Consider the following 26,132-nt stretch of genomic DNA (forward strand, 5'->3'; position numbering starts at 1 on the left):
CTTTCCCTAGGCAGTGATCGTACTTTTGTCCCATAATTACTGATCTATCAAATTCATCTCCAATTATGAGTCAAGTCTGTTTTGCCTGTGTGCTTTTCAGTAATCTGAGAAAACAGAGTGCCCCAAATCAGCATTAGTGATAGGTTTAAATATGAGCCCTAGTAAAACCAGCATCATCTGCCATTATGCTCAGTCTCTCTGCTATGTTATTACTGCCACGATTACACAAAACAAACAAGGATGCATTAATCTTCCTCACGTTATCTATCCACTTGCCACCTTAGACAGATAGCTTAAGATGTAAAAATAGGAAAGCAGAGAACATCTGAATTAGCAATCATCTTTCACTTTCGAAGATATTCTACATATAATCTGTTAACAAATCCCACTGGCTCAACATTCAAAATGGACCCAATATTGGACAAATTGGTATCCCCTCAACTTTAGGAGCATTGAGTTCCTTATAACATGTCTCCTTCCTATCTCTACTGACAAAGAAGCCAGAGTCACAGTTTTAAAATAAAGCATGATTATGTCACTTTCTTTTTCCTAAAATACTCTACTGGCTCCCTGTCACATGGAAAGAAAAATCTCGAGTCTTTTCCAGGGTCTACGCAGCCTATTACGATAAGCTTTCTCTCTGACCTGGCCTTTTTCACTTGTCCCTAACTCACGCTCCTCTAGTTACCATGCCTTGCTGATTCTAAAAAGGCCAAGTATTCTCTTGCCTCATGCCCTTCTCTCTTAAACCTCTTCCCATAGATAGGTGATGACCTTATCCTTTTCTTCATCTTGATCTCTGCTATCATGTGCCCTAACCAGAGGGGTCTTCTCTGCACCTCCTGTGGAAACAGTAACACCCTTCAGCATCACTTTCTAGTCTCCAAAGCCAGCTTTATTTTTCATCGCAACATTTATCTCCCCTACTTGACATCTTACATGTTTATTTGCCTGTTGTCTTTTATCCTCACTAGAACTCCGTATGAAAGCAGGGCTTTAGTCTATGTAGTTTACAGGGGGGCACCAGTGTCTTAGAATACTCTTGGCCCATAGCGAGTACACAATAAACTGATTCATTAATAAATTAATGAATAAAAGTGGCCTAGTTTTAAAAATGACCAGAAATGAAAGGATATTCCATGCAGGCTCTATGTGGAATATCAAAAAATAATAAATAAAAATACTTCCAACAGAAACAATTAAATTCAATAAATGCAAAGTGATGATAAAAAAATCTCTTCACACACACACACAAATCTATGCAGGAGAGGTAACAACTGATGCTGTAGAGGTCATGCCATGATTCGATTCCTTTCTCAGAGTCTCCAAGATTCACTCTTTCATTATGATAGTTTTATATAAAAATAAATGGAAATTACTCACTATATTGCTGTTGTAACATATGAAAGAATAAAATAACAACAGTGTATTCACAGTGGGGTTTTCCCCATACTCTAAAGCGATCGAGAATTGTTTCTTTAGTGGAGGGTTTGCACTTAGGAGGTTACCTATTTACCTTGCCATGAAGGCTTGGGGAATTAAAGAAAAACTTACTGCAGTGTATTACTGATAAAGAGATACCACATATCCTTATTGGTATGGATGCTATTATGCATTTCTTTTTCTGAAGTATTATGTTTTGATATATTTACCAGTTTTTCCCTCAAGACAAATTCATTATATTTACTCCTTTTCCCTCACAATTAATGAACATTTCCATTAATTATTTTTCATAAGAGTAATCTGATATATGAGCTCAACTGAGTACTCCAGGGTATAAAATAAGCAGCATGACTTGCAGGAACGAATATTAAACACTAACATTCATCAAAATAAAAGATTTATGTGTAAAATACATTTCTCCTCTCACATTTGAAAATAAAATACAAGGGGTTGACTGAAATGACTTCAGCTTCATATTATCTATAACAAATGGACTCTTGTGGCTTATACATGGGAATCTTGTTTTCATAAAAGAATAGTTGCCAGCCAGGTAGTGTATTGGTTAAGGCAACTGGGTCCCATAGGGCCCATAGCACAGTTTGAAACCCAGATCTGGTGGCTTGAAAAACACACCAGGCGCACATGTGTGCATGCATGTGTGTGTGTGTGTGTGTGTGTGTGTGTGTCCAAGAGAAGAATGGAAAAGGGACCGCAGTGCGGCCATCCTCTTGGGGGTTATTTCTCCCTTTCCCCTTCCCCCCCCCTCTCTTTTTCTATCCCTCTCTGTAAATCACGCATGTCCTATGGCAAAACTAAGAAAACAAACAAACAAACAAACAAACACTTGTAAACTGCTGAGTATGTACTATTTAAGGCACTTTCTACTTATTAACCTGTTTGTTCAAGTTACTAGAATTCAGGGAAGAAGTAATTGCTGTTGTCATTATATAGATGAAGAAACTGTGGCACAGAGAAAGTCGATGAAGGTGACACAGCTGGGAAGTGGCAGACCCCAGGAAGTCTCATAGCTAGAGTATATTGCTACGTATGTACTACTCAAAATAATCTCTAAATATTTTGTGCTTACATATGATAAATAAGTATTTTATTACTCATTTACAAAATAATTTATAAACTAAAAATGAAGCAGAACCTAGTTTTATTTAATAATTTCAAATTTTCTGATTTTTAAAAATGACTGAGATGGTTTTATAGATTATAATTATTTTTCAAAAATATAAATAATATTACATTCACAAATTAAGTAAACCAAAAGCCACTGAATGCCAATAATACTTGTTATAAGCACTTGGAATTATAATTGTTTATATAACCACTTACGTACAGTAATCAAGAAACAATATTGATCTCTTATAGTTAGTAAAAGAAGCTCACTAAAATAATTCTATTTATATTAGTTTTATCCTACCAGATTTTCAGACATATCTGACCTTTTTTTTTACCTCCATTAAAAAATAACATTAATTTTCTAGGACTGTGGTCATTATCAACATATTAAAGACAGAAAATGGTTTCTTGTGACACCCTGAGAATTTAATTAAAATCTTGTTAAACATAAGCTTCAGTAAATTTTGTACAATATACCATAAGAGGAAAATCCTCAAATACCACTCAACATTGTAGCATAGATATTATTTTCTCATTTATTGTACAATATGAAGGAAATATTTCTCAAATAATGCAAGGGAAATACTGTCCAGTATTTAACAGTTCTCTGATAAAATGTGACTGACAATTATTCATCTATTATCAAGCAAAAAAGCATCCATAATTAGATAATGAAAGACACTCAATGAAATTCAGAAACTTCTATAACTTTTTTACTTTAACAATATTTTTTGGGACCAGCAGTTAGTGTAAAGGCTGTGTCGCTGGACTCCCACGTAGTCGACTGCGGTTTGCTTCCCGGACCCAGTGGCTTAAAACTCACGCAGGGCACGTGTACGTGCATGCCCAAGATCCCGAGAGGAGGATGGAGGAGAAGGGATTGCGGTGTGACCATTCCCCCTGGGGGGTGATTTCTCACTTTCTGTCTCTATGTCTCTCTCTGTCTGTCTGGTGAGCGCACGCGCCCTATAGCAAAAACCTCTCAAAAAAAAAATATATATATATAATTTTTTTTTCTCTTTTAAAAATTCTAATTCACAGGGACCAGTAGTTGGCATAATGGCTATGTCGCTGGACTCCCATGTAGTCAACCACAGTTCGAGTCCCAGACCCGGTGGCTTAAACTCATGCTGGGCGTGTGTGCATGCGTACCCAGGATCCTGAGAGGAGAATGGAGGAGAAAGGACTGAGGCATGACTATCCCCCTGGCGAGGGGGGGTGATTTCTCACTTTCGGTCTCTCTGTCTCTCTCTGTCTTTCTGGAGAATTCACGCACCCTATAGCAAAAAACCTATCCAAAAAAAAAATTGAATTATCTTTTTTACGTTCAGTCACAGTACATCATTTACCTTGTACAGTGAATCCAGCCAATGTGAGTACACCTCACAACGGTCTATCCTGGATGCTATACATGGTCACCAACAGAGAGCAGTCCAATTCTGTGTGCCTCTCTATTTTTCTTAATTCCTTTCCTCATGCCTATTTCAATAAAACAGCAAATACTGTGTATATGGAAATCCACGACAGCCCTTGTACCAGGTGTAATCAATATAAACTTGAATAAGAGATAATCCTTGTATGAAAAAGAAAATCAACAATTTTATACAATTATATAAAAAAATATACAACCATCATGAAATTCTTAATGAACCCTTCCCAGCCTTGAAATAAAACCACGGCACTTAAAATTAAGTGCATCATCACAACTTTCCCAGTTCATTCTTCATTCTCTTAAGAACTGCCTTTATTTTAATACTCCTAATTAAATCCAAACATCCTTGATATAAATATCAAATAGTTGATCTACACGCTTCAGTTTAAATGAAATATCTAATCTTAAATGCTAAAACAAGATTCTTCCTATTTGCAATATAGAAAGCTTTCCCAAATGAAGAATGCTACTAGTCATATCACATAAATACGTATTAGCAGATTTTCTTAATAACACTTCATAAACAGAATGTGTTTATGGAAAAGATTCCACATTTCAGTTCTTGATTTTGACTACTGTTTGGTAATAACCATGAATTAGCCTTGTTCACTAGCCTTGCTAATGAGCATTTACCACTAGATGATAACTGAGTTACTCATTCTAAACTGATGACTTAAAGTAACATCAAAAATTTGGAGCCTCTAAATCATGTGAACCAAATGGTTACAAAAACATATCCACCTCTCACATGTAGGGCAAGCAACTTTTCAGTAGCCATTTTCATTCTAAACTTTCCCTTTAACTGGCAGCAGAATGACAGAGAAAACAAAGATTAAGATTTGAAATCAGATCCTTAAGATGAAAGCAGCTCACCTTGCGATCCATGCATAAACTATTTATAACTTTTCTAAAAGTATTACAAATAATTCTTTTGTGTGTGTATGTTCATCCTTGCGATCCATGCATAAACTATTTATAACTATAGTAAAACTATTACAAATAATTCTTTTGTGTGTGTTGACTTTTGTTTTTGTTTTGTTTCTTTACCTTGAAAGGCACTGGCTCTTCAGTCAGAGGACTAACAGGAAGTGAGGTGGTGCTGCTCGCTGGACTCAGCTCTGCACTCTGCAAGGACAGCAAACTTGAATTAAAGTAGGCCATTCATGATATTTATTACTAATAATACAAAATCTGATCCTCGCTAATATTTTAAAAATATGGACAGATAAAAATTCAAATAATGATTTTATATTAAATCGTTCCTTATGTATAAACAAGTAGTTAGTTATCTGGGAAATTAGCCAAGTTATCATTCTCCATGTAAGTCTTAATTGCATTTCATTAACTACAATAGTGTTACTGTTGTGTTAGGGTGGTAGGTTGCATTACCTTTGTTTAATTTATGTTTTTTTTTTCTTTTTGAAAATTAAATGATAATATGTCCATAATGACTCATATTTTATATTTTTCTTCTAAAAAGACCCAAATTATTGCACCCAGTTTCTTTTATGTTAGCTATATCTGACATTAATGTACAATTGAAAACTAAGTAAATAATAAATTTTTTAAAGTCTTATATTCAGAGCCCCTGACATTTTACATCCTTTCTCATATTCTGCCAAACACACACATAGAGAGAAAAACTTTACACAAATGTAAGACAATCATTGGCATGTTCCTATTGCTATTCTCTAGTCCTTTAAAAAATATAGTCAATTAAAACTTTTTAAATAAGAGATTAGCCTGAAAAATGAAATGCAGGTTAGGTCAGCATTCATTTATATTTCTAAAAGTAAGAAAAATATACTAATAATTAGCAACAAAAGTTAATTATTTTCTTAACCTATTATCTCAGCAGAATTCTTCCATGTAAAGAGCTAAGCAAATAAAACATTTAGAAGGCACACCTACACTTTTCAGCTTAGTTTCCAAAAATGCATGCACACAGATACAGAAAATGTGGGAAAGATTAGTGACGGAATAAATGAACCTTGATTGCAATGAGAACAAGTGACAAGCTAGGCTAACCTGATCTAAGTTCAACAAAAGAATACATTTAAAGAATTGACGCTGCAAGTGCTACACAATCATCGTCTCTTGTCAAAGGTATTTCAGTTCATTTATGTGTATAATGAACTGGACACATTTTCAATGTCCATTTAAACCGGATTACTTCGGACCGCCTCCCACACAAACCAAGGAGAAGAACTATGAACATAACCAGGATAGCCTATATAATTTTCAAATAACATGTACCACATCTATTTTTAAAACTGATAAAAAGCTGCTGCTCACTGAGTTAAAATGTCTACAGGAGGAAATTATGTAAAAACTAAGTAATAATCAGGCCAGCATGCAGAATGGTAGTAGAGGTAGCTGGATCCCAGGCTGACTTCTTAGTTCCAGTTCCGACCCTGCAGTGTGAGAAGCACACCCAGCATGTGTGCGAGATGACACACCCAGAGTCCTGAAAAAAGGGAGAGAGAAAAAAAGGGAAAGACGCAGTGTGACCGTGTGCAATGGAGGTGCTTTCTTGCCCCCCACCCCCAGCAGTCCATGTGCCCTCTGAATAATTAAAAAAAAAAAAAAAGAAAGAAAGAAAGATAAAGAAAAAGAAAATCTCATGGAAAAACAGAAGAGGTATTCCGTAAAAAAGGCAATCTCCTTATGTCTCATGTGTATTGACTCACTGGAGACTACACTAGATAGACTTGTAATTTCTTTTGAAGAATTATTTAATTGTATTTATCATTATTATAATTTTTAATTTGCTACAGGGCACATGCATTCACCAGAGAGGCAGGGAGAGAGAAAGTGTGAAAGCAGGACGCTGGGTCCAGGATTTGAAACAACTGTGGGAGAACAGGGCCTTAACACTACCTGCTGGCCCCAGTCTTCTAATACTAGCAAGTGTCTTTAACCTGCATTTCTAGTTCTAAGGTTTAGTAAGGAAGAGATACCCTACTTCTCTCTAATACTAGATGACTAAGTAATGTGAACCTAACATTTTTATTACTCTGAAAATACTTTAAATTGATACTTTCCCTATTTCTATCTTACATGGACTAAATTCTCTATCATTTTCCTAAATTCAGCTCAATGTTAAATCTGATCTTTAAGCTCAGTAATAAAATTTAAACAAGTATTTACTTTGAGCATAAAAAAGATATTCTTGTGAATATCACCTTCTTATGTATAGTGGTTTCTAGAATTCTATTTGTTTAATTTAGAAGAAATGATTCATTTCTTTGTTATTACTATTTTTAGAAAATACTTCTAAATTTGTAGGTTATCCCTCCTCCAGTCCATGTTTTTTCTTAGATTGATTTTATTAGATATAACATACCTACATATAATGAGTCTTTTGAAAGTATGTATTTAGATAAGTTTTGACAAATGTTATGAACAGGTATAACCACCACCCAAGTCAAAAATATAGAACAGTCTTTTGAAAGTATGTTTTTAGATAAGTTTTGACAAATGTTATGAACAGGTATAACCACCACCCAATTCAAAAATTTTCATCACCTCAAAACTTTACCTGATATGTGCTTCATCCAGTTTCCCCCTCTTGCTCTCAGGCAACACTGACATGCTTTCTGTCAATATAGGTTTTTGTTTTTTGTTTTCTTTTGGTCGTCTTTAGAATTTCATATCAATTGAAATGTACAGTAAGAACACATTTGAATCTAGCTTATCTCACTCAACAAAATTCTTTTTAAATTCACTAACATGGAGGTCAGCAGGTGGCATAATAGTTAAGGTGGACTCACTCATGGATGTCTGTGGTTCGAGTCCCAGACATGACAGCTGAGAATCACGCCAGGCACATGTTTGTGTGTGTGTGTGTGTGTGTGTGTGTGCATGCACCTGAAATCTTAAGAGAACAGGGAAGGGATTGCATTGTGGCCATTACCTCGGGGGGGGGGCGATTTCTCACTTTCCCTCTCTCTGTCTCTGTCTCTCTCCTGCAAGCACATCTGCCCTATAGCAATAACCTTAAAGAAAAACATCAGTCATATTGTTGCATATTTCAGTAGTCTATTCTTTTTAAAAGTTGTATATCTTTTCGTGGAGGACCAAATTTCTTTATCCAATCATCTGTTGATTGAAATTGTGTTGTTTATAGTTTGGGGCAATTACAAATACAGCCATACCAAATATTTGTGTATTTATCCTTTTGTAGACATGTGTATTCATTTCTTTTGTGTAAACACCTTACAGTGAAATTGATAATCTTGTGATACAAGACAATCTTGTGACAACTATTTTCCAAATAGTATAATACAATTGCTTATATTATTTAATAAACACTACACACACTAGGGAGATTAGTGTATGTGTGGCTTTGTTTTTTGGTGTTGTTATATTTATTTATTTATTTCATTTTGTTGTTGTTATTCTACATTGGATAGTGATAGCTCTTTGTAATTTTAATTTCCACAAAAGGATAATGCTATTAAATTTTTTTGGTGTGTCCTTTGGCCTTTAGTATATATCTTGTTTTGGGAAGTATCTGCTCAAATATTTTGTGTATTTCCCTTTTCACTGGGTTGAATATAAATCCTGTGCTACATATGTTTTTTACAAATATTTTCACCCAGTTTGTGGCCCATTCTTTCTTTCCACATTAATGTTTTCCAAAGAGATAATTTTTCTATTTATCTTTTTTTACTTTGCTTTTTATAGCTTGTGTTTTTGGAAATTAACCTAAGAAATCCTGGCCTACCTCAAGTTCACACAGATGTTTCTCTCATGGTTCCTTCTACTACTAACCTTACGGCAGACAAAAAGCAGCAGAATTAGTGATCTAGTGATTTCTTGATGTATAATGAACATTAAATATGCTTAATCTTTATAATGTCCCCATTGAGTACAAGATTTTTCACAAAGATTAATTTATATTTTAGCAAGTAACCTTAATGATTTTAGACACTCTCTCATTATTTGCAAGTCTAATATTTACTACCATCTTAATTATAATGAAAATATGGAGATATTATTTGTGGTATGTTCAGTGAAAGGAGGATGTTTTGCTAAAGGATTGAATTTTTTTAGAATGTGTAAGACTCTACTCAGAGGAGATTATTATGGAATTTCCTGAACAGATGGTTAGCAGAAGGAAAGAAAGTTTTAGGTGGGAAAAAAGGAATGCCAAATAAAACAATGTGTCTGTTATCTCAGAAATTGGCCCTATTACCATTGACTCATCTTCAACCTTGAGGGAAAAAAGGGCATAGGCAGAAATAGAAAGAGCTATTTTCCATAAAATTCTAAGTGACAGATAGGATTATTAACCTCTCTGAATTTCCCAATGGAATAAAATAAGATTTAAATACATAGAGATAACTTGCAAACACCATGCCACATTGGAATATATCTCAAAGTATTTTAAATATCCACACAGACATAAATAAATAGACAGAAGGTATAAATCCTCCACAGAGAAATGCCAAAAATCTATGTAGACACTTCCTCTTTTCAAGTGGTACAACTTAATACCCCATCTATACACCTAAGATGTCTTTAGTATTTGCTTCCAAAGAGTAAAATATGAAAAGGAGGGAAATATAACTTCTTGGTGGAGAAACCCAGCCCACACTACCTCTACCAATTGATCAAGGTCAACTTCATGGAGACAGCAAAATCCTTTGACTCAAAGAGTCTTCAAAAAGACACGGAGAATGCATATTATGAAAAAACTATGCATGGATTTCAAAAATTGTTTGTACAAAAAATACACTCATACTTTAATTCTATTTTTTTCCTTGAACTATTTGTAGTTCCCTCAGGTAACGTGGTGAGAGGGAAACCTCATGTCTCTCGTCTTCCCCTCAAAGAGAGATGTTCCCATACTAATCATGAGAAAAACACTGGACAAACCCAAATTGAGGAACATTCTACAAAAAACTTTTCAGTGCATCTTCATACTATCAAGGCCATTAAGGACCAAGAAGGCTGATAAACTTTTAGAGAACACATTGCTTAGGACGCACAGGTGACCAACCATAATGCAAGATGTCAAATGAGATGCTGGAATAGCACAAAAGACCTCAGGGAAAACTGAGGAAATCTGATAAATTCCCTAGTTTAGTTAATAGTAATGTACAAATGTTCATTCCTAAAGTTGTGACAAAAGTATTCTGCTGAAGTTGGGCTAACAGGGGACATGGGGATGCTAGAACCCTCTATGCTGTCTCTGCAAATTCTCAGCCAATATGAAACTATTTTAAAATTAAAAATGTATTTTTTAAAAACTCCTTCATTAGCAAAATAAACACGGAATTGTCCATTAAAATATTGTACATGCCAGTCATACTCTTAACACCTAAATTTTATCAAGGCTTTATAACTTTCATAAAAATATATATTTTTTTGAGAGGTTTTAGCCATAGGGCGTGTGTGCTCACCAGACAGAGAGAAAGCAAGAAATCACCCCCCACCCCGAGGCAGGGGGACGGCCATGCCGCAATCCCTTCTCCTCCATTATCCTTTCAGGATCTTGGGCACACATGCACACGTGCTGACATGAGTTTTAAGCCACCGGGTCCGGGACACAACCCCGGTTGACTGCATGAGAGTCCAACGACATAGCTATTACGCTAACTGTTGTTCCCCATAAAAATACCTTTTGATGGACCATTTCATTTGGATGCACAACCTCTCCACCAAAGAATCTTTAATTGTCTATGAAGAGCTCACTGAAAAGCTGATGTTAAATTGTTTTGCATGCTTTCACATTCTATATGGGAATGTTGATGGAAAACTTTAGCCATATGAAATGATGTATTTGTTTGGGTACTCTTAAAGTGCTTGGTAGAGTGAGTTTGCATTATTAATATTTACTGAATGCCATAATTCCATAGTACAGATCCATTAATTATGCCTCCCTTGAAAGCATAATTAATGGATATGTCCTGTGGGATTAAAGTTAATTTATAAGAATTTCTTAAAGTGAAACACGATCAATTGGGCTTAAGTCTTAAGTACATAAGCTAATTTGAGTGTAAGTGACATATTTTAATTTTTTAAGCCATCAGAGTAAATTGTATAATGATTCTCTAAGTCTAATAAAATTAAATGCTAACGTAAATGTGTTAAATCTAATTTGAGGGTGTATTCTCCTAGTTCTAAAAATTACATGGAAAACAGGCATACGAGTTATATTGTTGTTTTCACAATGGTTGTATTTACTGATATAAAATACATGGAACAACTTTGATTTCTGTAGTGTAAATGAACTATTATTCTTAAATGCTTGTTTTCAGATGTGCTAATTTCTGTGAAAATTCAGCCAGCCACTCAGTAAGTATTTAGTACACCTTCCTTTACTACCCTTTGATTTTAGGTTTTGCTACAATTCCCCCCACGTTTAAGACAAGATGAGGCTTACCTCTGGCTCAAGGACTTGGTGAGAAAAGGAATAGAGTATCTAAACAGGGCTCAGAAAAACCGCCTTTGCACATCAGTGGGTAGATGCTTAAATTCCAGTGTGTGCCTAGACCAGCTATAGCTTAGGAAGAGCAAGGAGCTGACAGGCCTGGACTCTTGTAGTCCAGGGTGCTAACTACTGAATTTCAGGCAAGAACCAGGGAGCTGTGGAGGAGATGATTCCACTCATTTCATTCATGAAGTGGCATCTATCTCATGCCTACTGGTCAGTCTAGCAGTAAACCATAGTGAGATCAATAAGAAACTGAGTTCAGTCAAAATCAGTCCAGTTCTTTGTATTCTGGCCTAGTTCAACAATGTTATCCATTCAAGTCACATCTTTTACGGGTTGTTTTCTCTAAGCGAAAATGCAAGCTTTTTTCTTTATAATATCTTTTATAGTTGATACCTGGTTTTCCCTTCCCAGCACTGCATTTGTTTTACTATATTAACAACATTGTTTCTTTTGGGGAATAAATTTTCCTCAACTCTCAATCTATTCATTTTGGAAGTGCTGCTCCAATATCCTGGAGGTAGAGGTTGGTGTATATCCAAGACCTATCCAATGTTTCCTACTGGACACATGTTTTAAAAAAAAAATGCACAAGAGCCACATAATTTAAATGAAGCTCAAATTTGGGAATGTGTGAGAATTTTGAGACAGAAATGCTCTTATTCAGTTTACACTCCTGAGGTCATAAGAATATATTTCTAAATTGCTGGAGGCCACTGAGTAGATAGATTATCCCTACAAGCAAGTCTAACACAGAGCTAATCCACAGCAAGAAACTGAGACCTAAGGACATCTTTTTCAAAAAAGAGTCTTTCTTCCACCACTATGATCCCAGTCATCTGTAAACCACCGGTTATTATATAACCTACTATAGATGTTATATGTATATTATATGAGATTATACACTTACATATAGTCATTGATTTTAATTTATTTCTTATATACATATAGGATAACATGTTACATGTACTGTTCAACTTGTCTTTTTCAAATGACCATATATTGATATGAAATTGATTCTCTCATTCTCTTATATGACTACATATTATTCTATTTTGTAGCTATTTCATAGTAGTTAGTGTTTCATTCTCAGTATTTTGCTATTATAAACACAGCTGAAGTAGTCTCACATTATATGCAGATTTGTCTAGGAGGTAGATTTTTGGATGTTTTTATTTTAACACACTAATCCTCTGAAGGAAAGAAATTTTGTCTCTAACCGCCATCTCTGTGGTTGACTCTGAACCAATTGTTATGAGACCTCTTTTTGCCTTGGTCTATGACTTTAATACCCATTATCCTTCTGTCTATCTCATTTATTAGTCTTGGTATATTTAGCTGCTTCCAACAAGTCCAGATTATGGTTGTAATTTTATTAACATTCAGCAGCAGTATTGAGAACCTACAACAAACTAGATGGTGTGATGTTTAAGAAAAGTCAGTCTCCAATGATCTTAAATTCATGAGACATAAGCAATTATAAAAAGTACAAATTAGAGATAGAATTTTATTTCTTTATCTAACCTAGCTATCCAATGATAGGTAAAATATCTGAGTACTTTTCTTCAGCCTTTTTCAGTGCAGTGTAATGTAGATTAATGTATATAATTATTTTTAACCTAAATTTTGCTCCTAACTATATTAGAATTTTCTCACATCCAATATTCTCCTTCAATTTACATTATATTAAATGTATAATATTTCATATAACATTATCTTGCCAGACTCCTAATTGTAGACATTTTGTTTTTCCTGTATATGGTGTATTTTTTTTCTTTTACTTTTTTTAAAGAGATTTTTGCTATAGGGCATGTGTGTTCCCTGGAGACACAGAAAAAGACAGACAGAAAATGAGAAATCACTCCTGAAGAGGATGGCCACACTACAGTCCCTTCTCCTCCATTCTCCTCGCAGGGTTTTGTACATACACATGCTTACTCCTGACACGAGTTTCAAGTCACAGGGTCTAGGACTCAAATTGCAGTCAGCCATGTGGGAGTCCAGCTATGTGGGAGTCCAGCCATAGGGAAGTCCAGACATGTGAGACATAACAATTACACCATCTACTGGTCCCATTGTCATGATATTAAGACAGATTAGTAATTATTTCTTTTACTATATTTTAAAGTTAAAAATATCAGTTAAAAGCTACATATATAACTGGATCATCTCACTTATCACTTTTCCTCCAATGCTAATTTTTTTTCACTACTTGAGTTTGAGGGTTCTAGATTCATCATACCTTCAACAGGCAAAGAGGAAAGTATCAGGTCACTCCCTGGCCTGTGATGTACTAATTGGTTAACTACTAGGATAGATCCTTAAATTGCATTAAAATAAACTCTAAATGGATTAAAGTGCTTAATATAAAGATAACCCACAAAAAGCACTGGAAAATATTACATTATTAATTATTATGGAGAGAGCTTTTCTGAACATAAGCATAAACAGTCAAAGACTGATATAGTGATTATGTTGACTTTTTTTACTTATTGAGGAAAACATAAAGTTATACAGAAAACATTTGCAACGTTTGGAAATTTGGTGGGAACATTTTTGCCTCTTGCCTCATGCTTTCTTCCATGTAAAAGGAGCTCTGATGGAGTTACACCTCCAGCTCCTCTTTCTAGCCAGGAAAGAGTCCCTGGCTGATACATTTGGGAGGGATGAGCTCAATGTGCTTGGTTCAGCTCATTTCTTCCCTTTTCCGGCAGGATCACAGGTAGAGAACACGTGTCCTGCTCAACAGCTGTACAGTTGGCTTTTTATTGCTAAGGTCTGAGTAAGAGCTTCGAACCTCAGATCTAAGAGAGCTTAACCTGAAAGGTTGTCCATAGGTATGGACACTTTGCCCTCGGGCAAGGAGTTGTTTTTACAATACTTTATGAGACTGAAGGATGGCTTGTGGATCTGATAGGCTTCAGCAAGCCTCTGGGTCCTGAAAACCTTGGAGCAAAGACCATGGTAGCTTCAGCCAAAACACAAATCTCTAGGCTTCAGAAGGTACAAATTGCTGCTGGTTGACCTGATTCCCTTTGCTTTGTCCCTGCCCAAACTCCCTTGAACTGTCAAGGAAAGGCATCACACACCAAAATCTCTCTAAACAGTTGAAATCTAATTAATGAAGGTGTCATCTTCCCTACTATGCACAAATCACAGTTGTTAAGAGCACCCTTTGGTAAAATTGTTTTTATTATCATTTCTTTATTGCCAGAGAGCAAGTGTGTGTGTGGTCACGCTGTGATCTCATCTTCATTTCTCCACCTCCTTGGAATTTTGAGCATGCGTGTACACATGCCCTGGGTGTTTTTCAAGCTGCTGGGACTGCACAGAGGTCACCATTGCCATGTAGGTTCCAGCTCCCTTCCCACAAGACAATGGGCCAGCCCACAGCCCACTTTTACTTTATTTTTTTTAGAGAGAAATTTTTGCTATAAGGTGTATCCACTTGCCTGAAAGACAGAGACAGAGACAGAAAGCAGGAAATCACCCTCAAGGGGGATGGCCATGCTCCTACTGGATGCAAGTGCTTGCCAGAAAGACAGAGAAAGACAGAGACAGAAAGTGAGAAATCACCCCCTAGGGGGATGGCCACACCACAATCCCGTATCCTCCGTTATCTTCTTGGGATTTTGAGCATGCATGCACACCTGCTTGGTGAACTTCCAGTCACCAGGTTTGGAATTCGAACCATGGTCAGCCACATGGGAGTACAGCGATATAACTATTATGCCATCTGCTGGTCTCAAAACCCACTTTTAACGGTTGTTATTTCTAATGAAAACAGCTGGTTGGGAACCAGCAGTTAGCATAATGGCTATGTCACTGGACTCCCATGTAGTCGGCCACGGTTCGTGTCCCGGACCCGGTGGCTTAAAACTCATGCCGGGCGCGTGTGCATGCGTGCCCAAGATCCTGAGAGGAGAATGGAGGAGAAGGGATTGAGGCGTGACCATCCCCCCTGGGGGGTGATTTCTCGCTTTCTGTCTCTATGTCTCTCTCTGTCTGTCTGGCGAGCGCACGCGCCCTACAGTGAATATCTCTCCAAAAAAAAAAAAAAAAAAAAAAAGAACAGCTGGCCAAGTAAAGTACTAAATAAGTGCTAAGTTTTAATGATTATCACGATATCAATATACTGAAATTATTTGTCCATGTTTCTGCTATGATAGTAAACCAACTTCAGAGCAGGTTTATGGCACAGAAACTATAATCATTATTCCATTAGTTAAATTTAGATAATCAGGTTTAAAACAAAATCAAGCATTTAAACTACTTTGGTAAATTCTGAGTAGCAGGACTTAGGTAGCTTTCTCTTTATAACTTTTAAAAATTAGCAGTTTCTCATTAATTTTAACTATGGGAAAATGCCAACTTATTAGAATATCCATCTTGTTGTCCAGACTGACAAATACATAACAAACACAATGTGGCATTTTTATGAGTAATTGTTGAATGTGGAACTGCTTGGCAGCATCTAATCAGTTAATGCAAATGTAAATAAATTCAGCTGTGAAACACAGGTGCATGTAAGTGTGGGCATCATTCACCTTGACTCGTGATGTACTTTATTTTCAATTAAAAGGAAAAAAAATTACAATCAGCATGATGCTAATACTCACTGCCTGTAAATTAAAATTCATAGATACAGATTTATATTTTAATGTAACCAATAAGCTGATAATATATACTTCAAGAAATTACAGAATTTTATTTTAAAAATTATGACCTTAAAAATTCATAATTAGGGAACCAGCAGTTAGCATAATGGCTGTCGCTGGACTCCCACGTAGTCGACCACGGTTCGCATCCCAGACCCGGTGTCTTAAAACTCACGCCGGGCATGTGTGCATGAGTGCCCAAGATCCCAAGAGGAGAATGGAGGAGAAGGGAATGCAGTGTGACCATCCCCCCTGGGGGGTGATTTCTCGCTTTCTCTTCTATGTCTCTGTCTGTCTGGTGAGCGCACACGCCCTATAGTGAAAAATCTCTCCAAAAAAAAAAAATCATAATTAAGAGCCCAGCAGGTGATGTGGTGGTTAAAGGTGCTGAACTCCCACATGACTGACTATGGATCGAGTCCCAGACCTGGAAGCTTGCTTTCTTGCTTTCCCTCTGTCTCTCTCTCTCTCTCTCTCACTCTGTCCCTCTCTGGTCAACATTAAAATAAATAAACAAATAAAATTAAATAAAATAATTCTTTAAAAAAATTCATAATTGGTGTCATCTCTGTTTATAAATATTCAGTCTTAATCTCACTACACACAACACTAACAGTGCTTACATTCATATAATATAATGACTATTTTATGCAATAATGTAAAGAAAATCCTTGAAAAAATGTAAATGTCACTATTAGGCAACAAAATACAAGCATTTGATTTAATAATATCAGTAAGAAAAATAAAACAAAATGTACTAGTGTAAAGAGAAGATTCATTTTTTCCTTCTAACATAAAGCTACTAGGATTCATCTAAAGGGGTAATGAAAGTCAAGTGACCATGGATACCTCTCACATGACTTTAAATAATTACTATTGCTTTGCATTTATACATTCCTCCTGTGTGAACAAAAGATTCAGTGCCATGGTTTACTTCTTTCTAGATATTACATTCGGGGGTGGGGGGAGACAGTCTCAAAAAGTTTAAAGAAAGTGATGATAGAAAACCATGCATGAAACATTTCAAACATTTTTTTCCACCAAAATAAACTTATACTTTAGTTCTATTTTCCATGAGTTTTTGAAACCCCTTGTAGGACACTTCAAGGAATAATATCTACTCAAAGAGGATATAAAGAGGGTTTTTAAGATCCATTCCAGCAAGTTCTAGGACTGTCACATAGCATCTTATAAACTGAAAATATGCGATAAAAGTGAGATATTGTTCCCTGATTTCCACAGGTCAATTGTTTGGTTTACACATTAATTCTCTGTAATGTTGCTTTGTACTAGATACATTTTAAAACTTCTTTAGTCTCACAAGTCACAAACTCATTTATGCTAGCTTTTAGATTTATAATTGATGAATTTATCAAGTTCATATTATCCAAAACGTTTATACAAAGCACTGTCCTTGAATTTAACATTTTAATTTGTTTTCAATGATACATATTTTAGTTCTCCAATGGTTGCCAAAGTATATAGAGATCAGAAGTTCTAAACTGTAATTAAAATAAAACAAAGCAAATTTTCCCCAGCTCTGGTCTTCTCCCCACATGCCTTCTGCAAGCCGAAGAATGTATCTCACATTATTAAAGAATGCATGTGTTTGGTAAACTGTAGCTCACTGGCATTCAGATATGGTGGTAGAATAAACGATTCCCAAACGTCTTTTCTTCTCTGCAAATTGAAGATAGTAGTCAGTTTTGTAAGAAGGCATTGTTTAACCTGGTTCCATAAATTAAAATATGTTCACATGCCGTGCAGCGAAAAGTGTGCCAAATATACCGACTAATGGTGGTGTCCACACTGAAGGGAGCGTTTTGCAGAGGTTGGCACGTTTAATAAGTGCTCTGATTCTTGGTAAGCCTGAAGAGAGATTTTGAGAATTCCTCTCAGCTCAAGAAGTTTTTTGAGGAAAAAGATAACAAACGTGAAACCACTTTTCACATTCCCAAGGAAAAGAACATTTCACACCATTAAGTTGTGGATGGCACAAAACATTCCACTGGCCCTGAAAGCTCCTATTTACAGACATCTACCACACCTTGCCTTGCTACATTTAATCAACCTTTTCTCTCAAGTAAGTAGACAGTGAACATCACAAAGGAGACTAAGTAGTTTAATCAGTTGCCTCACCAACATGAAATGACTACTCACTCTGCTTCTATAGCTCCCTGAATTAAGGATTCGGGAAAAAGCTCAGAAGAAAAATCCAGTTGTGGTATAGGGAAAAGAAACGAGTTGTGCTCATCAATTAACTACTAATCCATGGAAGTTCCAGCTTTGGTACATTCCAACTGAGGATCGTTAAGGTATATGATGTAGTCAGCAAAGCATCTAATTCGGAGCACACGCTCTATCACTCATGATGCATGCTCTGTAGTTGTTACCATTTCCACTGAACAAGTCCCATATAGCGAAACTGGAATTTGTTTCAAATTTCCCAAGTCCCGTGTTGTTACATACCACAACAGCCATCACTCTCTTTCAGGTCATTTGTCCTACTTAAGACTTCAGAGCAAACATACACTTAGCAATCACCGACCTGTTCACTGATGAAAGAGCTGTTAAGTTTTTACTTGCTTGGGCCCCTGTTCTGACGACTAGATTTTAAACTGAAGGTCAGTAATTTTCCTCCCTATTGTTCAATCCCTTCTACCCTCCCTCTGTTTTTTTTATTTTCTTTCTTTTCTCTTGTTCTTGATAGTAGCAAGTGTTATGCTAGTCATGTATTCGACACTTAGAGTTGATAGGCTATATATACTTCGGTAGTATAACTTCAGAGTATCAGGAAAGTTAGAGGATTAGAAATAATGTAGAGCCATATTTTATAGGAATCTAAGGATGGAAGAGTTTTGAGAGCTTATACAATTGCTTGTAGAATTTGACAAAAATCAAGCTATATAACCTAGTTTATAATAATTTGGCTATGTCTATATGTCCTCATATTTCTCACTGATTAGACTGTAACAGTTGCAAAAGGAAAGATAGGAATCTGAGTTAAAAATTATTTCCAACTATTACTATAAAAGATTTTCATATCTGGTAAATGGAAATGACTTTTTTTTTAAAAAAGGCTTTTGCTATAGGGCAAGTGTGGTTAACAGAGAGACAGAGAAAGGTACAGTAAGAAGGGAAGTGAGAAGTCATTTTCCCCTTCAGGGGAGATGGCCACACCACAATCCCTTATCCTTCAACCACACACGTGTCCAGTTTGAACCTCAAGCCATTAAAGCCACTAGGTACTGGACTCCAAGTACAGGATGCTATGTAGAAGTACAGTGCTTTAACCACTACACCAAATGCTGGCCCTTCAATAATACACCTTTTGTTTTTAATCACCCAAAAATGTATAGTATCATAACCAAATGTGCTGGGTAGTATAAAGGGTATTTTATATATGAGGAGTTTTTAGTAGCTTGACCTCTCACTGTTTCCTTTGAGGAGCTGAAGTCTGACCCCTTGATGCCCAAGAGTATCCAGAACTCCAAGTACAGTAATTTGTCCCATCATCTCTAGAGGACTTGGACCTTCTCCTCCTCCAGAGCTAATTCTGTACTCCATGCATTCACTTGAATGCTAAAAGACTGAGAGAAAAGTTTTCAAGTTTAACTTATATTTCCTCAGCATTCTAGAGATTAAAATCTCATAAAACCTTGAAAAAAAGAATTAAGTACTGAGCCAAGAGGGCCTTGGATCCCCCATTGTTGACTTCTTGGTTCACATCCTAGACCCAGTGCCTTGAAAACCATGCAGGGGGTGTGTGTATGCATGCCAAAAATCCCAAGAGGAGAACGGAGAAGGATTTGAAGCATGGTCACTTTCCCTGGGAGGTGATTCTTCACTTTTGCTTTCTATCTTTGTGATCTTCAAGCTGCTGTGTCCAGGTCTCGAATTATGCTGTTGGTCATGTGGGATTCAGTGTCTTAACCTCTTTATCACCTGCTGGTCTCTACTTTACTTTTCTTAACTCAATTATACATACACTAGCTACTTTTATTTATTTATTAAATTTTATTTTTCATTATTACTACTTAAATTTGCTATAGAGTACATACACACCAGAGAATGAGAGAAACAGAAAAAGTGAGAAAGCAAGCTGCCAGGTCTGGGACTCAAACCACAGTGGCCATATGAGAGTCAAGCGCCCTAACCACCATGCCTTCTGGCCTCACATGAGCTATCTTCTAAACCAATTCTAGTAGTTTTCTGGCATAGCAATATGAAAATATTTTCAGGTAAGCATTTGAGTGGGGAAAAAAAAAAGTACCACATACTTATACTGAATTTTGAGGAATCTCATCACTATTGATTTATCAAATAGTAATTGTATAAACACTTGCCTGTCCAAAGTAGATATTTCATTTGAGGTATTTACAATTATCATAAGTGGGTTAAGTGGGTTTGTCAGACATTTCTTCATCTCAGATTATGAATAAAATAATTATGATGTTCTGAGAACAGGCTCACAAGAGACATATAAAAACCACAAGCTATCATCTAGTATGCTGATTAACAAGGTTATTCACCTCAAAATAAAGTAGTGGATCTTCTTTACTCTTCTCAGGCTGATAATTTTTACAATTTTAAAATCTAGTATATGTCTTTGAGTTCTGAGTTTTTAATAGGGTGACAAATATAACTACTGTGAAAACCATTTAAAGAGTAGCCTACGTAAAAATATTAGATAGTACATATTAGAAAATTGATTCACAGATGTTTAATTTGTGTGTGTGTGTTTTATGGGTTTTAGGAAAAGAATTTATATATGAGTATATGAGTACATATGAATACACATGCATGTGCACATAGTCTTTATGACTCAATTTCTTTAGCATGAAGTACAGAACAGAGAAAGGAATGAAATGGCTATCACGATTAATTTATCAAATAGTAATTGTATAAATATCATGGTAGAAAAATTTATGTTACCAATCTGTTTTTCTATTTAAAGAAATAGTTATGACTATCAATTTTCCTGGGTTTTGAACAAAATTCAGTCTCCACAAGGTCACCTTAACAAATAAGAGGGAAGTTGAGATGGGCTGCAGGGTTAAGTCAGGGTCAGAGCCCAGGTATCTCTGAAAATCATTTCTGTCTCCTGCTTTCCAGCATCCCAGAAAGGTATTTCCCTGCAGTATGAAGTAATCACTTCTCATTAGTGACCTGGTGACTATAAAGTGTATGTTCTCAAAAATTTTACACTAGAGACATTACACATTAAGAGAATTCTGAAGTGCTTCTGTGATAAATGTAGTCATACCTAAGAGACTGAGAAAGAAATAATTCCTCTTTCTCTCTAGTCACTATAAGCCTCTTGTCTGAAAGAGCTGAAGAAATTTTGTTTTTAGTCTTAGAGACAGACAATGGCCAAGAAAATTGCAATATAGCAGAACCTTTACACACAGCCCATGGGTCCTGCCACCTGCAGTTTTATGGCACAGTTTCCTTTATTTTGTAAAGTAGGTTAGTCGATGTTTTCTGTCCCATGACTGGCCACAGATTACTCTCTACCTTGAGCTCATCCTAACTTAGCACTACTAGTGGCGCATATGGTTGGAGATGAGATTTTCTGTGACTTGCAGATGAAAACATCTCACACTATACAGTAGATCTGGGTTCCCAAACCCTGGGCCATGGACTGGTACCTGTTCATGCCCTGTCAGGAACTGAGCACATAGAAGGTGAGTGGTGGGCTAGAAAGTGAAGCTTCATCTGTATTTACAGCCACTCCCCATTGCTTACGTTACCACCTGAGCTCCACCTCCTTGTCAGACTTGCAGCATTAGATTCTCACAGAAGCATGAACTCCACTATGAACTGCACATGCAAGCGATCTAGGTTGTGTGCTCCTTATGAGAATCGAATGCCTGATGATCTGAGATGGAGCCGAGGTGGTGATGCTAGTGTTGGGGAGGGAGCAGGTACAAACACTGCACTACGGTGACATGTATAAATACTTTGTTATATATCACAATGCCATAATGATAGGAATAAAGTGCACAAGAAATGTAATGTACTTGAATCATGCTGAGAACACTTCATGTCTCCCCCCACCAACCCAGGTCCATGGAAAAAATCATCTTCCATGAAACTGGTCCTAGGTGTCAAAAAGGTCAAGGACCACTGCAGTAGATAATCAATGGACGGAGCTGTGTCCAAATTTCAAACCACTGTAACTAATTACTTTCTATAAAACTAAAGATATTAATGAATAACTGTAGCCCACCTATTTTTTCTATTTTTCTATAATTTCTAATTCTAAACCAGAAAAATACATTTCCCAAAAATTATAAATAAGCATAATGTATAAAATACACTATACAGAAATCATAGGCTTTAAAAGGAATCCCTTTCGCTCTAAGAAGTTACAGGTTTAACACAAGGTATAAAGAGTAAAGACAAAAATAATGAATAGCATGTTATTTTTTTAAGTGCACATGGTCTGGCAGACACTGTTAGTGATGGCACTTGATTCTCAGAAAGACATAGATCTCAATCTCATTTTAGAAACAAGAAAATTAGAGCTTAAAGAAATGAAAGAAAATGCATTACAAACCTTCATCTCTGATTCTACTGCCCATTATTCTTGTTCACATACATTTTCTTAAGGAAAATTATATCCCAAATAAAGTGAAGCAATGTACAGTTCCTAGTTGCACAAAATTTTAACTATTGTCACTACTTTTCTAATTTTGACAGTGATATAAGACTTCATTTTACATGCTGGAAGATGATGTTATGCTGTTAATGTAAAAAGTAATAACTAAAATCAATCAAACTGAGTATTCTCTAGAGGACAAACCAACCAACCACGACAGGATTGAGCCTATGCGAAAGTGTCTTTTGAATAATAGTTATTAACCTCTGAAGGCTTAGAAATATGTTTAAGGAAAGAATGAAAGAAGATAGTAATTATTTTGTTCCATTACTCTTGTAGTCAAAGAAACATGGCTCACAAGACAGGTTCAGATTACATATGGTCTTCGAAATTTTCATGGAAAATGCATATTCTGAAACAACTACACGTGGATTTCAAAAATTTTTTGCACAAAAGTAAACTCATACTTTAATTCCATTTCCCCTCAAACTTTCTCAAGGTCCTTTATATTATCAAATACAATCCCTCATTTGTTTACTACTTCAGACTTTTTTTAAGGTTTTTGCCATAGGGTGTGTGCACTCCCTGTACTGCAGGCAGAGAGAGAACAGGAAAGTGAGAAATGACCCTCCCTGGGGGGCGGTGGGGGCTGCACATGCCTTAATTCCTTCTTCTCCACTCTTCCTCTCAAGATTCTGGGCACATGTGCACATGAGCATGGCATGATTTTCAAGCTACCAGGTCCAAAACTTGAACCACAGTTAGCCATGTGGGAGTCCAGTATCAGTTCCACCACACCACCCTGGCCCTGAGATATTATCTTTTAAAGTTTAGCAAAACTCCACATTCTTCATATTAGAAATGAACTCCAATTTTCTTGACTCAAATGAGTATTTTTGTTGTTGTTCTGTGTTTTTTAATTTGTTAGAGGACATGTGTGTTCACTTGAGATGGAAAGCCCTCCTCCATGGGGGATGGCCAGGCTGCAATCCCTTCTCCATACCTCCTTTCAGGATTTGGGGTGTGCACACGTGTCTGGAACGTTTAAGTCACAGGGTCCATGACACAAATCGCAGGGTAGGGCCCTCCTCCATGGGGGATGGCCAGGCTGCAATCCCTTCTCCATACCTCCTTTCAGGATTTGGGGTGTGCACACGTGTCTGGAACGTTTTTTAAGTCACAGGGTCCATGACACAAATCACAGGGTAGGCCATGTGGGATCCAGCTACTTTAACCACTACTAGATAAACAAATACATGGTACCTTGGATAGCCTGGTACCCTGAATGATTTTGAGGAATAGAATAGCTGGCTACATAATTGACATTAAAGAAAGAAGTAAATTTCACCTATGTTAAACTACAGAGATTTTGTTAATCTATTACTGATATAACCTAACCTATGCTGACACAGATTTCTTAGAGAAACAACCCTGTTTAATGTTAAGGTATGGAAAAAGGCAGAACAAGCAGATGGTGTAATGATTATGTTACTAGACTCCCATGTACTCAATCATGATTTGAGTCCCATGCCAGGCATGTGTGTGTGCATGCAAAGAGGCTGAGAAGAAAATGGAGGAAAAGGGATTGTGGTGTAGCCATCTCCCATAGGGGGTGATTTTTTGCTTTCTGTCTCTGTCTCTCCGGTGAACACATGTGCCCTATAGCAAAAATCTCTCTCTGAAAAACACACACACACACAGACACACACACACACACACACACACACACACAGAAAAAGGCACTCACCTTATTGGAGCATGTTGTTCCATATTTGGTAAAAACCACCTGATGTCTTTTCATATATAAAATAGTATTTAAAATCTGGAAAGCATCTAATTAAACTAGTGATAAATTTTAAGTCTGATGACTATTATTTTTAGGATAGGCACTATGGGGTCCAGCAGGTAGTGTGCACTGCAGTTCGAGTCCCAGACCTGGTAACTTCAAACTCATGGTGAACTCATGTGCGTGCATGCCCAAAATCCTGAGAGGAGAATAGAGGAGAAGGAGTGTGGCATGGTCATCTTCCCTAGGGGTGGTGATTCCTTGCTTTCTGTCTGTTTCTGTCTCTCTGATGAGCTCCTGTGCTCTATAGCAAAATATGTCTCAAAAAAAAAGGATAGGCACAGTGTATGATGAAATCACTAGAAACAGAATCATTTGAATTTAAAGTATAAAGAATATTTGTTTCTAAACAAATAGGAATCTAGGAATCATTATCCAAGAACGTTTACTTACGCCGAGTTAGCCAAAGTAGGGAGGGGCGTAGCTCTGGACAACAAAAGGAGAAGGAGAAAGCTTGCTTCTCATTTATTCAACAACTTCTAGTACTGGGAGTTCATTAAAATATAAAAACATAAGAAATACATATATTTTTTCATTCTAGAGCCAGCAGTATTGGACAAGCAGAGGATTACTTTTGTTTTCTTAAGGCAATATTTGGAAATTGAAAACATTTTGATACTTCTTCTCTTTCCTTCATTGCCCAAAATTGTCATATCCAAATAAAACATAAAAGTTTACTATTTTCTAAAGTTCTATAAAGTTTTTTCAATTGTCATTTAATTCAGTCCATAAATAAATATGTGTTCTCAAGTGGGATAGGACAGAAACAAACATAATGAGTTAGGTTATGCATATTGCTGCAAAAAATCTTTTACTATATTGAACATCAAAATATATCAGCAAAGGCAAAAAAAAAATACAAGGTCTACCTATAAGATATACACTAACATTAGAAATCATAAAATTTAGTATAACACATTTAAAGTGGAAAATATACTGATATGATTTCAAATATTTTGTGACTCTGCAAAATAAACTTATATGCAATTACCTGTATGATAAACAGGTGATTTAATGAATATTTGGCCATGTGCAACTTTTTTTTTCTTGTATCTTTACAGAGGACAATCTCAACATGCGATTTGAAAACATGCATTTTGTCTAAAATTTTTTAAAAAATTATTTAAAAAAATATTTTTGTCATAGGGTATGGGCACTTGCTGGAGAGAGACAGAGAGAGATAGTGAGAGGGAAAGTGAGATGTCGCCCTCCCCCCCAGGGATGGGAAAGTGAAAAAGCACCATCCATAGGGAACAGACCCCACAGTATCTTCCTCTCTCTCTCTCTCTCTTCCTCTTGAGATTCTGGCCTTCCACGTACATGTGTCTAGTGTGTCCCTTAAGCCACTGAGTTGAGGACTTGAATCCTCACTTAGCCATGTGGATTCAGGTGCCCTAATGAGCCTGCAGATAGATGGGGCATAGACCCAGAAGCCCAAGAAAGGAACACAGTAAGTTTTATCCCAGATGGAGTTACAGTTTAGACTGGATGCAGCAAGACTGAAGACTGAACTATAGCTAAGGGCAACAGTCTCTACTTGCTAATTACATTCTAACAGGAAGTACAGATCTCTAAGG

General features: G+C 36.4%; 1 protein-coding gene across 1 annotated transcript in view; it reads right to left on the reverse strand.

The window, feature by feature from the left end:
• Positions 1-26,132, reverse strand: part of CCSER1 (coiled-coil serine rich protein 1) — a 531,900-nt gene that overhangs the window by 176,100 nt on the left and 329,668 nt on the right. The window contains exon 6 of the mRNA XM_027769856.1: positions 5,051-5,128. Coding sequence (XP_027625657.1) covers positions 5,051-5,128 — 78 coding nt within the window. The remainder of the gene's footprint in view (positions 1-5,050; positions 5,129-26,132) is intronic.

This window comes from Tupaia chinensis, unplaced genomic scaffold (genome assembly GCF_000334495.1).
Source record: "Tupaia chinensis unplaced genomic scaffold, TupChi_1.0 Scaffold000094_1, whole genome shotgun sequence".
In the NCBI taxonomy this organism is placed as follows: domain Eukaryota; kingdom Metazoa; phylum Chordata; class Mammalia; order Scandentia; family Tupaiidae; genus Tupaia; species Tupaia belangeri.